Source organism: Sylvia atricapilla, chromosome Z (assembly GCF_009819655.1).
Source record: "Sylvia atricapilla isolate bSylAtr1 chromosome Z, bSylAtr1.pri, whole genome shotgun sequence".
NCBI lineage: Eukaryota > Metazoa > Chordata > Aves > Passeriformes > Sylviidae > Sylvia > Sylvia atricapilla.
The window spans coordinates 41,019,618-41,035,761 of NC_089174.1; the positions used below are offsets into that span (position 1 = coordinate 41,019,618).

At 38.2% G+C, this 16,144-nt stretch overlaps 1 protein-coding gene across 6 annotated transcripts in view; it reads right to left on the bottom strand.

The window, feature by feature from the left end:
- Positions 1-16,144, bottom strand: part of CDC42SE2 (CDC42 small effector 2) — an 80,774-nt gene that overhangs the window by 31,378 nt on the left and 33,252 nt on the right. For all 6 annotated transcript variants that reach the window (XM_066339305.1, XM_066339306.1, XM_066339302.1 and 3 more), the window contains one exon: positions 512-836. In XM_066339305.1, the coding sequence (XP_066195402.1) occupies positions 512-565 (54 nt within the window). In that variant the 5' untranslated portion in view covers positions 566-836. The remainder of the gene's footprint in view (positions 1-511; positions 837-16,144) is intronic.

A 16,144-nucleotide genomic window follows, 5' to 3' on the forward strand; every position in this document is an offset into this window, starting at 1 on the left:
AAAACTAACTCAACAGTTAAAGATTAAATCCCTTTTTTAAATTGAGGTGGTGGAAGACTGGATTTCAGTTTGGACTTTTTAAGTAATCATTTCCTTCTACCATCATTGTCTAGCCATAACTTAAGGCAGGCCTTAAGACATATAGAAGTTATACAGAAGTCATACAGACATTTACACATCTCCACTAAAAAGTTATTTACCCTAAATGACAGTTTACATTCTCATCACCCTTTTCCTTTCCCTTCCTTTTCAATTCCAACACTTTCCAAAGACTTTGGATAGATTTGATCTCAAGGACAGGAAAGAAACACACTTTTTAGAAAGAAACACACAGTTTAGAACACACTTTTTTTCATCCCCGCCAAGGCAGGATATCAGTAAATTGCTTAATTCTCACCAAGCTTGGCCAAACAGTCTTAATTTTTTTAAAAAATGTAACATAAGAAAACGAAAAAATGTGAAAATTTTAGTTAATTATAAAAAACAAAGCAGTACCAATATTCATACTTACAGGCTGAGGCTGTTCTGCAATACAGCAGTTGAAACACAACCAGAACTCACTCATTGTTTACAGTCTGAAGTGGGAACACTGATGAAAAGCAGGACTCAACCTTTTTAAGTCTGTCTGCAGGTAGGAAGTTCTTTGAACAGGTTTATTTTTAATGGCTCCAATGTGAAAAACCCTCTTTTCTGTTGAGCTCTTCTCCAAAGACAAGTCAGTCCCAGGACGAAGAACTTGAAGGCAAAATGTTATTTTAGAGTCTTCTTCCAGAAGGTTGATCCCAGCACCAGAGAAATATTACGTATGCTTCTTTGGTCCCTAGCGTTACGTGAACCTGAAAACAGAAGTACTTATATCAGAAAGAGAGAATATAAAGAATCTCAGGCTCCAAGCCAGCCACCCACACCACCAATTTCTTGGTAGCCTGAATCACAGACTGAAGAGACATCAGCAAATGTGCTTTTTTCTACACTGACTACCAAAAATGACATACACCATACATCCACATAAGACATATTCCAGCTTTGGTTAGATTAAGTGATATCAAGAACTGGTCTCCAATCTTTCGGCAGTCATCTCAGTTTGTTTCTAACTTTCAAATGTCATTCACAAAGTAGTAATCGCCCATACTCCCCTTAATGTTTCTCAGGGAATCGTGCCTGTTAACACATTGTAGTTCTCAATGGAAAAGCTACCCAGGCCATTCAGAGTATGAAATTTAAATGGTATTTAACCTCAACCCTGCTACACAATTGTCAATCAAAGGTATGCTCTTCCAAATGTTGAGGAAACAAATACATCTCTGTAAATGGAAAATCTGCAAAATGGCTGGACCTGGTCAAAACAATGCATTTTCCTTCCACCCTCTTCTACTCTATGCTTCATTTACAGTTCACTTCAAAACAGGGTATTAGTTGTAGACCTTGAAATTGTTTCCTTAAACCTCTAAAATTCCTGAAGCGGAATAAATGAGGCTCTAGATTCCAACCATTCCTTTGGTCAAATAATGCTTATTGGTAAACCTCCATTCTGGTTTCTTTCAGTAGGAGTGCAATAAAAATTCCTGTGAGACTTCACTTATCTTGATGCATATCATAAACTTAACTTGCAGAGGCAGCAAGATAATAAATATTCAGAAGTTTTTACAGGCATACTACTTAATAATGTTTTATATGACTGCATCTTCACTTACATAGATGTTTGCACAACTATTGTTTCTATGCAATTCCTCACAATATGAAGTGGCCTGGAGACTCCATGCAGTGCATGAAACTACACATATATATGTACACCCATTCTGTGGCAGAGCAGCTCCACTTTGCTACCACCTTCATTAGTTCCCTATGTGCCAAGCACAAGAGAAAGGATGTCGTAAATTTACTTCATACGTGCCAAGTCACTGCACCGTGTGGCCATGACTAGCCAGGTACTTTCCAGGACTACTGTCTACAAGACACACAAAAAGAATGCAGCAGAACCTTTCTCATACTATAGTCAAAGCCTTTGGGAAGCTTTCACACTTCTTAGTTTTTAAGACACTAACTGAAGCTCTTGGAGAAATAAAGGCATGCTGCAGTAACAACACCTGAATAGCAAAACCCCAGCCAAAGTACTCATGCCTCATAGCTTTGGTAACTGAGAGTGTAAAAATTAGGTTTATCTGCCTCTTTCTGGCATTCCTTTCTTAAAGATCAGAATAGGAAGGGAGGGTGGATATGATTTGCTAGGTAAACCTATTGCTGACACCATATAAAATAATTTTAATTAACATGATACCTTGAGGGCAAGAAAGAAACCTAAACAAGCAAACAATCCCCACTCTGAAAAAAAATTACTTCCACACAACCTTTTGCTTGTCAAGCACTTAAAAAAGGGTCTTAGAACAATGCTAACATGACATATTTTCACTATTTTAAAGACCTTTTTCTTGCTTTAAAGACCACCATCCAAATCCCACAAATGAAGCAAGAAACTGCAGTAAAACTCAGGATTCAAAAACCAGTAGTGTGAAATACAAGAACGAAAATAGAAGTCTCTAAGGAAGTTCTCACTCAATAAAGGGCTTCACACCCCTTTTCTCAATTATTCTGGTGACTGAAATTTCATTAACTTCAAATAGCAGGAGTAACAACGAAAACCTTGACAGAAAAATACTGTTCTCTGCAGGCTCAGAATTTGCAAGCCACACAATTATTTTCTAAATTTGATTCAGTATTTTACAAGATCAGAAGTAAAACACTCCTGTTGAGCATGTAACATTACAATTCTAGTCCAGTGTCTGTACAGCTTATGCTTCCTTAAGACCTGGCTGATTTACTTCTAAGATAGGCATAAAGTTATTCTGAAACATAGCAATGTACCCCCAATGTCAGCTGTTCAGATTATGAAAAACTGAGAAAACAAAATCTCAAAGTTAGCATTTTCAAGTTTGATATATTATGATACTTCTCTTCTTACAACCTCTTTTTGAAGAAGTCCAGAACTGACACATCAAATTCTTGTTCTCATAGAGAGTTAACTTTGATCTGCCTGTTACACCCAAGTACAGAAGACATACACTGAAGGGCAGGGAGATTGCTCTTGTTGATCTGTCTCCATGTTCACTAATAGCTTGGCACACTCCTCCAGCTCACTGTGCTGAGCTGAAGCCCTGGGAACAATTTGAAGGGCTTGTGTGGGCACCTGTGAGCCTAGAAAGCTCTTTCTGTTTACAGAATACCTAAGGGTGCAGAAGTCTTGCTCTACACAGCCACTCTCTGTGTGCAGGACTTGTCACCTCAGGGACAGTCAAAACTGCCTCCCTGCCTACGAACCAAAGCTTTTGAATAACAAAGCCAAGCTAAAGATTGTATATAATGATCTTTGATTACATTTTTATTCATAAAAAGGCTTTTTTTTTTTTCTTAAGTTCTACAGCTTGTAAAGTGCTACATTTGCCTTTAGTTTGGTAGTTCTGCAATCACTAGCACTTTTTCAATCCGCTGGCTTTTAACTAAAACACACAGTTGACATATCAGTATGTCTGGAGAAAAGTGACATTAACTGCTACCTCTTAGAAGGCAAACAAATGCTTAGTAGTATTTGTTAGAGCTCCGGAAATTCATATTCCTTCACAGTGTGCTAAACAAATGATTTTTACAGGAATCAAGTTAATACAAATATCAAGTATAAAGCTGTTGCACCAACGTGGAAAGAGAAAGCAATTAAACTGAAAGCACGAAGGTGCATTGGTGCTGTGATGTTAATGACAACACACTAGAACTTCTCTTACACTGCCAATTGCTTGCCTAAAGAACAAGTTGAAACAGGAAAATTCTGCTGTTCTTTTCCAAATTATTGGTTAGAAAGCAAGCAAGCAAGCAAATAACATCACAGTAGCCTACTGCTTCTAGTCAGGTAATTATGTCATAACAACACACTAGCAATCTCATGGGAGATTGTTCTTGCAAAGCATGAACTGCACCCCGAGCCTAGCTGCAATTATTGAGGTCTCAAAATATATTTCACATCTCTGCTTTTTCAGAGGATTAAGATCTGAATCACACATAGAATAGTCTGGATTGAAATGGACTTTATAGATCACCTTGTTCCAGCCTCTCTTCCATGGAAACACCTTCCATCAGCCCAGGTTTCTCAAGGCCCCATCCAACCTAGCCTTGAACACTGTCAGGGATGGGGCACTCAATACTTGTCTAGGCAACCTGTCCAGTGTCTCACCACCCTACCATGGCTTTGTTCGCAGCATTACTGCATTTGTCTGAGCAGACTTGCCAGATGAGAACAACCGAGGCTGAAGAACACACCTCTCAGTAACAGCTCTGCATCCCTTTGGTTTTGCTCTTTGCCCAGTTTATGGTGCTCAAAGTGGCAGCACACCACAGAGTTCACATTGAAAAGACAAGACAATTACTCTGTCTGAACCAGCAATTTATCAGAGCAATGAGAGCAAACACTGATATTCTTTTCCCTTGTAAACTTTCTGAACTCTGTATGCAATTTATTTTAGAGTGAATGATTCACACTACAAAAACACACAGGATTATCATGCTGAACAACTCTGTTACATTTTAAGGCTTTCATACCTTAGTTATGATATCAATTTCATAACATTTATAGAAATTCCAAGTATGAAGAAATCAAGACTTAAAAAATAATACATTGTTTAAAATTTAAAGTGAAACACCAAGAAGGTAATTTTCATCACTCTAAGATTTGTGCCACAGTGGCTGGTCTAATACAAAAAATCAAAACTACTGCTTATTGTTAAATACCAGTCACAAAAGCAGTAAGTGCAAGCACTGCATTAATGAATAGTGGGCAAAGCACTTTTTGTTACAGTATCATCTATTTTTTTTACTAAAGCAGTATTAACTTTTCTGTGAGAAATATACAGAGTAGGAAAGGAGGAAAGTTAAACTAAGACATCAATTTTTCCTCTGAGTTTTTCACAGTTATTGATATAGAGCAGGTTAGATAGCATTTGCCTTAACTGATTCAAACAGGAATACACACTATACTGTGGAGAGTCAATTAGAATAAAACTACTTAAATAATTATACAGCTTGAGAACAGCCTGCTCTCTTTAAAATGGCATCTCTATAGCTCCTTTTAAGGGTGAACTTTCTATATCCTTTGACTGCACACTGCTCACTGTGGTTTAAAACAGGAAATACGGTAACAATACTCTCTGACAATCACTTGAATCAAATAAAACCACAGGAAGAGAAAAAAAAATTACAGATGTTAGTATCTGAATTTAATTAGGCTTGCTCCAAAGCTCAGACTACTATTTAAGGAGAATGGGGAAAAAAGAGGCAAGAAAGAAAGCAAAACAACGAAACATGAACAAAAATCATGCCACGTCATGGTATGTCACGACACAACATGATGTGCCATAATAAGTACAGGTAGGCACAAAGTCACGACCAAGCCCACTACTAGTATTTTAGTTTCAAGTACTTAATGCAAAAAAACTTTACAGTTATACTTAGTATAGGAGATTCATCCCATGAAATACATAGGTATGTTAGGGTTTTTTTTGCTTCAAAGGCTTTGAGAAGTTATCATTTCTTTCAATCCTGCAAGCTGTAAGTAGAAAATTATCATTTCTGGTTTTTTAAGACTTCTTCCGCATTTTAAATTTCTACTGTAGCCACACTATTTCCTCTTGATGATGACTAAATAAAGTCATGTAGCAAGCAGAAATGAGAGGAGGAGGGGACTTAGAGAGAGGTTGTGCTTGTGCACACTTACATACACTTACAGCTGTAGGAACCAGAGGACCCGCTCCAGCTCTCAAAGGAAGTGAGAGGTGTTATTCATTTGCCAGCCTCAGTTTTTGAAATAAAACAATCTACAAGAAGCAAGATGTTTTAAACAAAGACAACCTACAGAGAAAGTTTCCTCCATTAATAAATTTTGTATCAAAACTTTATCTCATCAGGGCACTGAACTTACAAAAGCAGTCTTCCTCCATTCCCCACTACAAGAACAGACACTTCTGGGAACTTTGACACTGATTTTAATGCAGCAATTACGTTTTGCACTCTCAATCCTGAGAAACTTGAGCTGCAAGTAACTCCTGCCATGCAAAAAACAACATTCACCATCAACACAGCCTGATGAAGGCTGAAATTCTTTTTTTATTTCCTCATAATCTTCCCTATCGATTCTGCCTTAGTGCCTCCCAAGTGCCTTAGGGCTTAGTTTCAACACCTTTAACAATCTTCTTCCAAGTCTGAGTTAGATTTTCTCGTACATTTTTAACCCCTGAATGTGTATGTCCTGTTTCCAATCCCCATTAAACGCTTGAAAGACTGATGAAAGCAGGAGAACGGGATGAAGGTACTATTTACAACTTACTTAAAGGATAGAGATGGGGTGATTTTTTAAAATTGTTGTTGTTGTTAATGGTGAGCAGTGCCAAGCTACACACTGCTACAAGAGATCTCTAATTTTTTTATTCTAGTTTGTGCAACGTATGAGCAAGGTGGCAACCCACAAAAGGCTGGCTTCCTGATCATCAAAACTTTACACCATTTATACATTTCAGCACACAAAGAAATCACAGCTCACTGGCTACAAATTACACAGTTCTCTTTAATTAGCATTACACCTTCCATTGGTTAAATGATTCCCATGGTAAGTAGTCCACATGCTCAGACTCCTCCTGAGTTGTAGGTTTCTTTAGTTGGTGGGCTGTGAGTCGGTGGCCTCTGTTTCCCTCTGCCAGAATTACTTTTTCACCCAGTTGGAGCTGGTCCCAGCACAGTTGCTCTGTTTGCTTTATTAGTGTCCTCCTGATTGTAGGAGTCGTGCTAAAAGTCCTTGTGGCACATAAATTCTGCTTTGTTTTTCTCCACTATCAGCAGTACATTCTTCTTCCCAAGCTTTGTCAACCTCTCCCTGGGTCTGAGATCACACAAGAATGTCAAAGCCTAAATCCTGGCAAGACAATTCTACTTACAAGTAATTTATCAAACACCTGAACATCGCTTCTCAACCTCTCATTCAAGCACAAAACAATACAAGACCAAATGCAGTAAGCAAAAGTAGTCTCACATTTTGTGGGACTGGATAAGTCAATTTCACTCTGTTATCCCATGAAACTACCTAGGATTCACATGTGACCATCTGAAAAGTCAGACGAACCACCTCTCTTCAAGTTCTCCCTGGCATGTGACAATGCATGCTTCAAATGGGAAGAGTGCATCAGCAGGATGTCTGCTTTAACTTGCAGTTTCACAGTGTGCAAACAACAAAACAGAACCAGGTTTTTGTTCAAAGCGCAACAGAATTGCATATTTTTAATCTGCTATAATTTAAGGCCTTATTTGTTCTGTAGCCCTTTTATAATTTCTCTATTATTAGTTCATTTAAATGACTTGAACTCTGTGTATGCATCCACATGTAGGCACACGGGCTTTTAAGTTTAAAGAAACTTAAAAGTTAAGACAAATCCCATTTTCAAAGATACTTTGGGTCACTCTAGAGTAGAAGTGCAATTCAGGATTTCTGGAGTAGGTAGCAGAAGCTGTAGGCAAAGGCCTGTAAGTTCATGCAGTCCATGTTTTCAAGCGATCCACTTCCCAAGAAGCAGTACAGTTTCTTGTTACTTTACAGTGTACTGTACCTTCAGAACTCACTTAAATGACCACTCTGCATCTTAATACAGGTGACATCTCTTGGCTTCAATTTCTACCACTGTTACTGCTTGCACATTTGAAAAGCACTCACACAAGAACCACACATACACAAGTCTAAATTAGGCTTTGACTGGTCTGAAGTGGTATCAATTTTTCCTAACTAGGCACTTGAGAACAGTATATTAAACACTCAGTTTATTTTACGTGCAGTCCATCTTCAGACAGAAAAAGGTGCAGAAATACCACCCAAGTCTGGCAGTACAAGTAGGATGTAACTGCAGCATATGGCAGAGTCAGAAAGCTAAGAAATTTTGAACTTGTGAATGGTGACAAGTGCTAACTGGGCCAGATTATATTTTGCTCTAAAGGTAAGCACGGGGAGCAGCACCAGTAACACTAGTACCTATACAGGGAGTTTTATCATAGAAGGAACACTGTAAGTCTCTAGGTATCTTCTTTTGTGACTATCTTCAAATTTCAGTTTGATTCAGATAATGTACATTTATAATGTACATTAATTAAAAGGAATTACTGCTCTTTGCTTCTCCTTTTCTCGAACTGAAATTCACTGGAAACGATCCTTAATATGGAGTTGAATTTGAGTATTTACTTTACTCTTTAAGTACTTGACCACACAGAGCTCTTTCTGCTTACACTGACAAAAATTTTTACTTCCACAAGGTATGAAAAAAAATGTAACTACAAACAAAATCTTGAAAATCCTCACTGACTTTCATTTTGTGATAGATGCTTACTAGTTTTTTGGTTGGAGATTAAGTTTGTTGCTTGGCAAGTCCCTGATGGATGAACCCATTCTCAGTGAAAAGTGCTTTGATTCAGACATCATCAACAAGAAGGTCTGACTGAAGTTATTCCAGCTGTGCAGAACACTGCTAGGCCAAATCTTCAGAACTCCAGGAATCTAGGCCATGTCTCACCATGAGCTAACAGAACCAGTCACTCCCTTGGCCTCATCTTCTCCAAACTAAACAAACCAAGTCACCATAAGCACTGTTCAGAAGTCTTGCCCTCGAGACTTACCACCATCTTGGTCACCCCTCCCTCTCTAATAGCTCTATGTCCTTAAATTGTGGCACCCAAACCAGCCCTCGTCACTGGAGGTGAGGCCATCCCAGCTCGGAGCAGAGCAGGACAATCCCCCCCCTTGCCCTGCTGGTGTCTGATGCACACCAGGACACAGGTGGCTCTCCTGGTTGCCAGGGCACTGCTGGCTCATGTTCATATTCAACTTGCCATAAAACCAATCCTCAGATCTCTTTCTAATTCTCTTTCTAGCTGGCTGCTGTTCAGACTCTTGCTCCCTTGTCTGTATATTCAAGCAGCATTACTTTGGATCAGATGCAGAATCTGGCATTTGCTCATTTTATATTTCTGGAGAGCTGGTGATTGCCCAGCTCTCCAGTCTATCCTGATCTCTCTGCAGGGCCTCTCCACCCTTAAGGAAATGCACAGCTCCTCTTAATTTAGTATAATTGGCAAAGTTACTTCCTGTAATGCAACTTACTCAATATCTGCATTCAGACCATTTTTAAAAACATTTAAAAGCACTGTCCCTAAGATGGAGCCCCATGGAACCCCACAAGTGACAGGTCACCAGTCTGATGTTGCCCCCCATTCATTGTAACCCTTTGTGCCAACCCCTGAGCCAGTTGCTCACCCATCACATGATGTGTTTATCCAGCTGTGGGCTGGACATTTTGTCCAGAAGGATACTGTGAGACAGTGTCAAAAGCTTTACAGAGATCCAAAAAGATTTCATCAACTGGCTTCGTTTGGTCAACTGGGTAAATTACCCTGTAAAAGAAAATTAAGTTTGGCAAACAGATCCTTCCCCTCATGAACTCATGCTGGTTGTGACCAATGACTGTGTTGTCCTTAAGATGTTTTTCAATAATTCCCATACCACGTACTGAAATAAGGCTGACAGGCCTGTAGTTAGGCCAGTCTTTCTCACTTTGAAAACTGAGTTAAATCACTGCTTAGTTGGCATTCTATTACTGCTTAATTGATTACCATTTAATTTCCATTCAATCACTGATTAATAGTAATTTGATCACCACGTAATCACTAATAAAAGCCTCTTCATCAACATTATAACCATGACTTCTCTTAGTTCCCCTGCCACATGGCATTTTATACAACAGGCAATATGAACAACTTCACCAAATTAAGTTCAATTATAAGTTATTAAAATTTAGAAAAATAAAATAGGAAACCAGGTAGAGATGTCCAGTTTTAAGTGTTTTAAGACACTATGCCATCTTTTCTACATATCCAGAAAAATAACTAAGTTTATATAATCAGCTTAAAATAAAAACACATGGTTTCAACACTTCAATGTAATTTCACTGAAGATATCAGAATTATTGACCTAGTTAAGAAACAAAGTGCTATACAAAAAAGGGAGTTTCAAAATGTTCCAGAAACATTTTAACAAAGGACTATTCTCAGCAGAACAGTTACTGCTGTTCTGCAGTCTGAACCCAAAGGAAACTAGATGGTCTCCTCAGAAATGAGCTGCCTATCTTGCCAAGGGACACTGACTTGTGTTCCCTGTGTACCCACAAAAAGGCTATTATTGTTTAAAATGTCCATTTGGGAAACATCCTGAGGGGTACTATCACAGTGGCAAAGTAAACTCACCTGGAGCTCTACAGCCACTGTAGTAACACCAGTGCAACCCCTGCAAACCTCAAATTGTTTGATTTTCACAGGAAGGACACACACAGTGGTGTATGGCTTATCAGCATTGACTAGTATCCAGGGAAAGGAAAACCTAGAATAAACATGTCAAGACTCCAAGTAATTCTTCCTACAAGCTTTAAATTAGCTTGTTCATACCAGTAAAGCTTAAACAGATTCATTTCAGCTCCAGAAACTGAAAGCTGCTGACAAAGCCATGAACAACTTGCAGTACTTTTTCACTAAATATGGAAGAAACCTTATGTATCTCCATTCTTAGCTTCTCACTATGAGGAAGTAAATAAGTAACATGAGAAGCATACTCTGACACCAAATAACCACAGGATGACACTAGCTGAACTCCACAGTGAACTCCTAGTTACATCAACAACTTCAAAATTGTACTGTTGTACAGTAGACAGAAGATACAAGCAACAATCTCTCAAAAAACAGGCACATTCACAGATAGGATGTAATTCGATAGATGTAAATTCAATGTGCCAACAACACACTAATAAATTGCAGATTACCCCGTGTCAGAAACTGTCACATCTTTTCCAAGAGCCTATTAACCGAATTTGTTTAAACATGCTTAAAACATACATCATAAAAGAGCATAAAAAATACTCTTTTACATTCTGAGTTTTGGGGGTTTTATTAATAAAAACAAATATATCAATCAAACCTCAATTTCTTAAACTGTCAAAACCACATTTCTATGAAATAAATTGTGAAAAATATAATTTATCAATTAAAGAGCCCTCTGTTCTCTGTGATGCAAAGTATTTTCTGTAAATTACAATAATAAGCATGAGAGGACTGAGACATTATACCTGGACACCTCCTGTTTTGTTCTCAGAACACAGCCAGAGGAACTTTCCAGGATACATCTGGATTCAGCATGTGATCTCTTGCCTGCCCTCAAGATAACAACTTTCTTGATGGTGTCTATTTCACCATCAGCTCAAAAGTTTTCTGTGAAACAGAAGCCATTTGGTTTACTTAAGATCTGGGCTGTGTGACAGCAGGGGACAATAACCAGGTACACTGGCAAGATCTTGCGCAGGTTCTTGGCCAAGGCTGTAGCCACTGGGCACCTAGCTGGCTTCAGACTTCACCCCAGGAAGGAAGCCCTGGGTCAGGGACCTCACACCGCTTTCCAGTCCCCATGTACAGCCTCGTGGATGTTACGTACCTCTGCAAGCACCCTCAGTGCAGGTAGCTGATATTTTTAAAAGCTGAAGGAGAAAACGGATGGATATGTAGATTACGAAGCTTTTATTTTTCTCCCCACAAACAAAATCTGATTTGCCTCAATCTGAATTACATCTAGTCATTCATTCTGACTGCAGAAGTACTTCAGCTGGCTTTGATGTATTCATGCACCTGCTGTTAGTTCCTTTTCTTAAAAATTATTTTTGTTTCCTCTTAAGCATATTTTGCACCAGAAACACCCTTTGTATTATTCTTTTCCCAATACATTCCAGATTAAGCTTATGTCACACAATAAACATTACATTCTCTGGAGGCAGAACATGACACTTGCAAAGCTGAATCATGCCAGCTACTAAATACAACCTCTTTTAAAGAGGATTTAAATTACACAAATTTTTTTTTCTCAATTAATCCGGGGACCATGAAGGTAAACTGTTTAATTTATTGTTGGCAGAAGATATTTTACATGTGCTAAAACTCAACTCAAAACAAAATTACCTGCTTCTCAAAAACTCTGTATCCTACTACCCAGCGTTCAGAAACAGATGTTGTGAGTGCAGAGTCAAACACAGTGGTTATGCTATCTGGAGTCTTAATTAGACCCCAATTCCACTGAACAAAAATTAACAAGGTGCCCAGCTCTTATCAGGTTCATTTTCTTGGACTGATCAGAGAGCTCTATACTGAATTAGTAAGCAGCTCTCACAACATAACATGTTCCCAAAAAATCATAACCACACAAAAAAGCACACAGAGAATGACATCACATCCCTCCCTGCCCCCAAGCAAGGGTATTTAATTATTTAGCTCAAGGCCAGACAGCATGTGCTGCTTAATTCCTTTTAGCCTTCAGTTAGTCATGTTCCTACACAACAACCTTTTCCTTCGAATGTGCTCTTAACACAATTCACAGATAGGAGACCAATTTATTAACTAAGAAATCAGAAACCATATTCTGGAAAGGGGGGAAAAAAGGCGGCAATGAAGAAGGCAATGAGACTACATCTGCCTGTGGTTACATACACTATGGCTACAGAAGAAGTAGGTGTTTAGTTGTCTGAGATGTGATTTCCTGACAATCATTGCACCACACTTCATCTACATCCCATGATGGTACCTCAGCCAAGTGTGGCTGCATGGGAGGGAGCCATGTTGCACGAACAGTGTTAGCTACACCAGACAGAATTCTGGAGCAGACTACAGAAAGTGAGTCTGGACTAGCTGCCACAACTCCCACCGACAGACACGACCCAGACTGGCCAATCCTCAGAGCATGGCCCCTCCCAAAATGCCTCCCTACCCCTCACACATTCTTGTACCTCAATCCCTCCATGGCCATCTCTGTAGGGTAGACATCCAGAGCTAAATCTAACTGTTTTTAAGATGTGATCATTGAAAAGCAGAGTCCTGCCATAAAGCCTAGCTAAAAATTAGTCAAACAAGTGTTTTTTTTTCCTGAAAAATGCAGTGTACTGCTATCCAACACAAAAAAAATCAGAGCTGCATCACATCAAAACTAAAATAATTATTTCCATATAAATGTAATAACAACAAAAAAACCTCAGGGACTTAAAGAGATTTTGTGTCTGGCCTAAGTAAATGCTTTACAATAGCACTGTGCTCAATACCTACAACATAGCACAAACAAGCTCAGAGCATATTGCTAAGTCAGACATGTTGCATGACACCTGTCTGTCAATTTCACAGAAAGACACTGGTGCTCTGAAGGGAAACAGAGGTGCCCAAACTGAGCGTACATGTGGATTTCTCATTTAGTTGCTGAGAACTAGAATTTCCTCTGTTAACAGAATATTTTTTTAATCACTGTGAACAATTAAGAGACAGATACAGTGTTTTCATCAACACATAAAAAAATCAAACTTAAATTACAAAACATGAGATCAAGTTATCTAGAATATTTATCAAACACAGATGGTTTTTATTTGCATGGTCATGCTTTCAGCTTAAAGACAAAAGCATAAAACACAACTTTAATTGGAAAAATAATTATTATGTCCAAAATACAAAGGACATTTTTGATATAACTGGATTATTACTTTTTGCAGGTTTGCAAAACAGCACTTTTATACTCTGACACCCAGACTCCAGGTCCCCCTTACTACTCTAATACAGACTTAATCAGTTTAGTCTGCATTGTAACTGCATCCATTAAATCAAGTTAAATGGTAGAGGGGAAAAAGCAGAAAGCTATTAATCTATTAGCAAAAACCTATTTCCAGGGTTTTTTCCTACATTGTACAACAGTCTCAGTAGGCAAGTAGTGGAAGTTTCAGGACATTATTCAGTGGGGGAAGAAATGATATAGTTCTTGATGTATGCTAAAAAGCCACACTACCAAAAAACAAAACAAGACCAACCAACCAACCAAAAACCACAACAAAACAAAAAACCTCAACCCCCCCCCCAAAAAAAAACCCCAGAACACTGATTCAGTAACAGTTCAAAGATTTGGCCAAAACTTTGAGAAATAGTACTAAGCACATAAGCAGCCTATAGCTTTTTCCCTGAACTTTATATATTCCCAGCATTCTAACCCAGGCATGATCCAGTGAGTTCTTTGATATAATCTGTGATGTCAATTTTGAGGTAGGATTGTCACAGCAAAGGCTGACAGTTACTACAAAACCCCCCACAATTTCTAGTATTTAACAGAAATTGGTTTAACTGCTAAAGCAAGCAAACAAACAAACAGGAGGTTCATGGCAGGTATAGGATTTAAGGAAGCCTCCTGATCTCTTCCTCTTTATATGTGTAGGAAACTAAAGCATGCAACATCTGCATTTTAAGACAGCCAGGGATACTAATAGCCAACTTTGTTCTAAGCACACACATTTTCACCATTTTAAGGACTTCAGTGTGTATCTTCTCACAGAGGTGGGGGATTGGAACTGTTCACAGATGCTAGAGACAGAAACCCTTTCAAAAGGCTAACAAATATCTACTAGTTTTTGAAATTCTGTAAGTTAATATTTTACAATTTTATGAACAAACATAACAAAAGTAAAATGCTATCTTTCCTTAGAAAGCACGAGATGCCTCAGGCAAAAGTTTTTCTGTACTCTGTTCACAGAACACTGCAGTTTATCGGATAGTACGCCCTGAAAAAAAACCACACTGAATATGAAGTGCTGATTACTTTAATCTGTGATGGATTTTAAAAGAATCTACACATCTGCCTTGGTATCTGCTTTCATTGCACTCCAGCAATACAATTATAAAGACATATGCATATAATTTCATGAAAAAAAAAACACCTTGTTTTTAAAGGCAATCGTTTCAGCGATACAGTTTTACTGCTCAAAATAAACATAACAAGCGGTCCTCTACATGTCTGGTGCTAACACATGCTGCTCCTCAACACAATTTTAAGAGAAGATGAGGTTTAATCCTCCTTTAAGTGGAAAGACTGACTGAAGTAAGGATATATAATGTGAATATACTGCAATGGCTGCAGTGTGCATGGAAACCACTGCTCTACTAGAAAGGCAAAATTACAGCATCCACATGAGCGAGTGAAGAGTATATACTTACCATGTTTAATGTACTCTCAGTAGTGTCATTCTGCTTATGCCAATCTTGCATATTTATAAAAGCTCCGCAGTGTCCTCAGCAGTTCTCTGACAACCCTCACTGTACCATGTAACAAACCCCTAATGGATACAGTGAGTCTGTTCTTTAGGTAACACTAATAAAACAGACACACAGTTAAGAGTTATCAAGGATTACTTGCCAGGAAGACCACAAGCGAAATGTTAAAGTAGATTTGTTGTCTTTACTACCAATAGGCAACAATATAGGGTTATAATGTGCTAGATAACACTTCATTTCTCACTGTTTATTAACACAAGAATTTGTGCAAGTCACTAGAACTTTGTATTCTATTTTGAAAGAATTCTCATATACCATAACAGGATTTTAAAATGCCTCATTTTTTTTTCTCAAGATACAGGCTTTCCAACTTATAGCTTGAGATTACAAACAAGAGACAAAAGCCTTGTAAGTGAGACAACCTGCACAAGAAAAACAGGTTTAAAAAAACAAAAACACAGTTTGGAAAGAAACCTTAGTTACTAATGCTGACCTACCAAAGTTAGTATAAAAAAACCTAGTAACATCCTGTTTTCTGATGGATATATTTGCTAGAACTGTACTGCTTTGCATAATTGCTTTCCCCCAAGCATTATTAAGTTGAAAGTATATTTTTAAAACAAGAAATAAATACATAGTTAAGTAATTGGTTGATCTGCAGCCACTAATATGCTTGTATTGCTTTGTATTTACCCTGACTGAATGTTCAGTCTTCTTTTGTTTGTTTGGGGTTTTTCTTTTATTTTGTAAACTAAGAAGCAGAAAAAATCCTCCCTGAAGTCTGAAACTTCATTGTGTAGATAAATGCTAGATTAATTAAAGGTAGCCTGCTTTGCAATTTCTAGCTACAAACAGAAACAATGATAAATGGACAGGCTTCCTATCTGAAAAGACCTCCACAACACCATTAACAAACACTCTACACAGAGAGACATTAAAGTAACTATTGAAGATCTTGAACGTCTAGTAC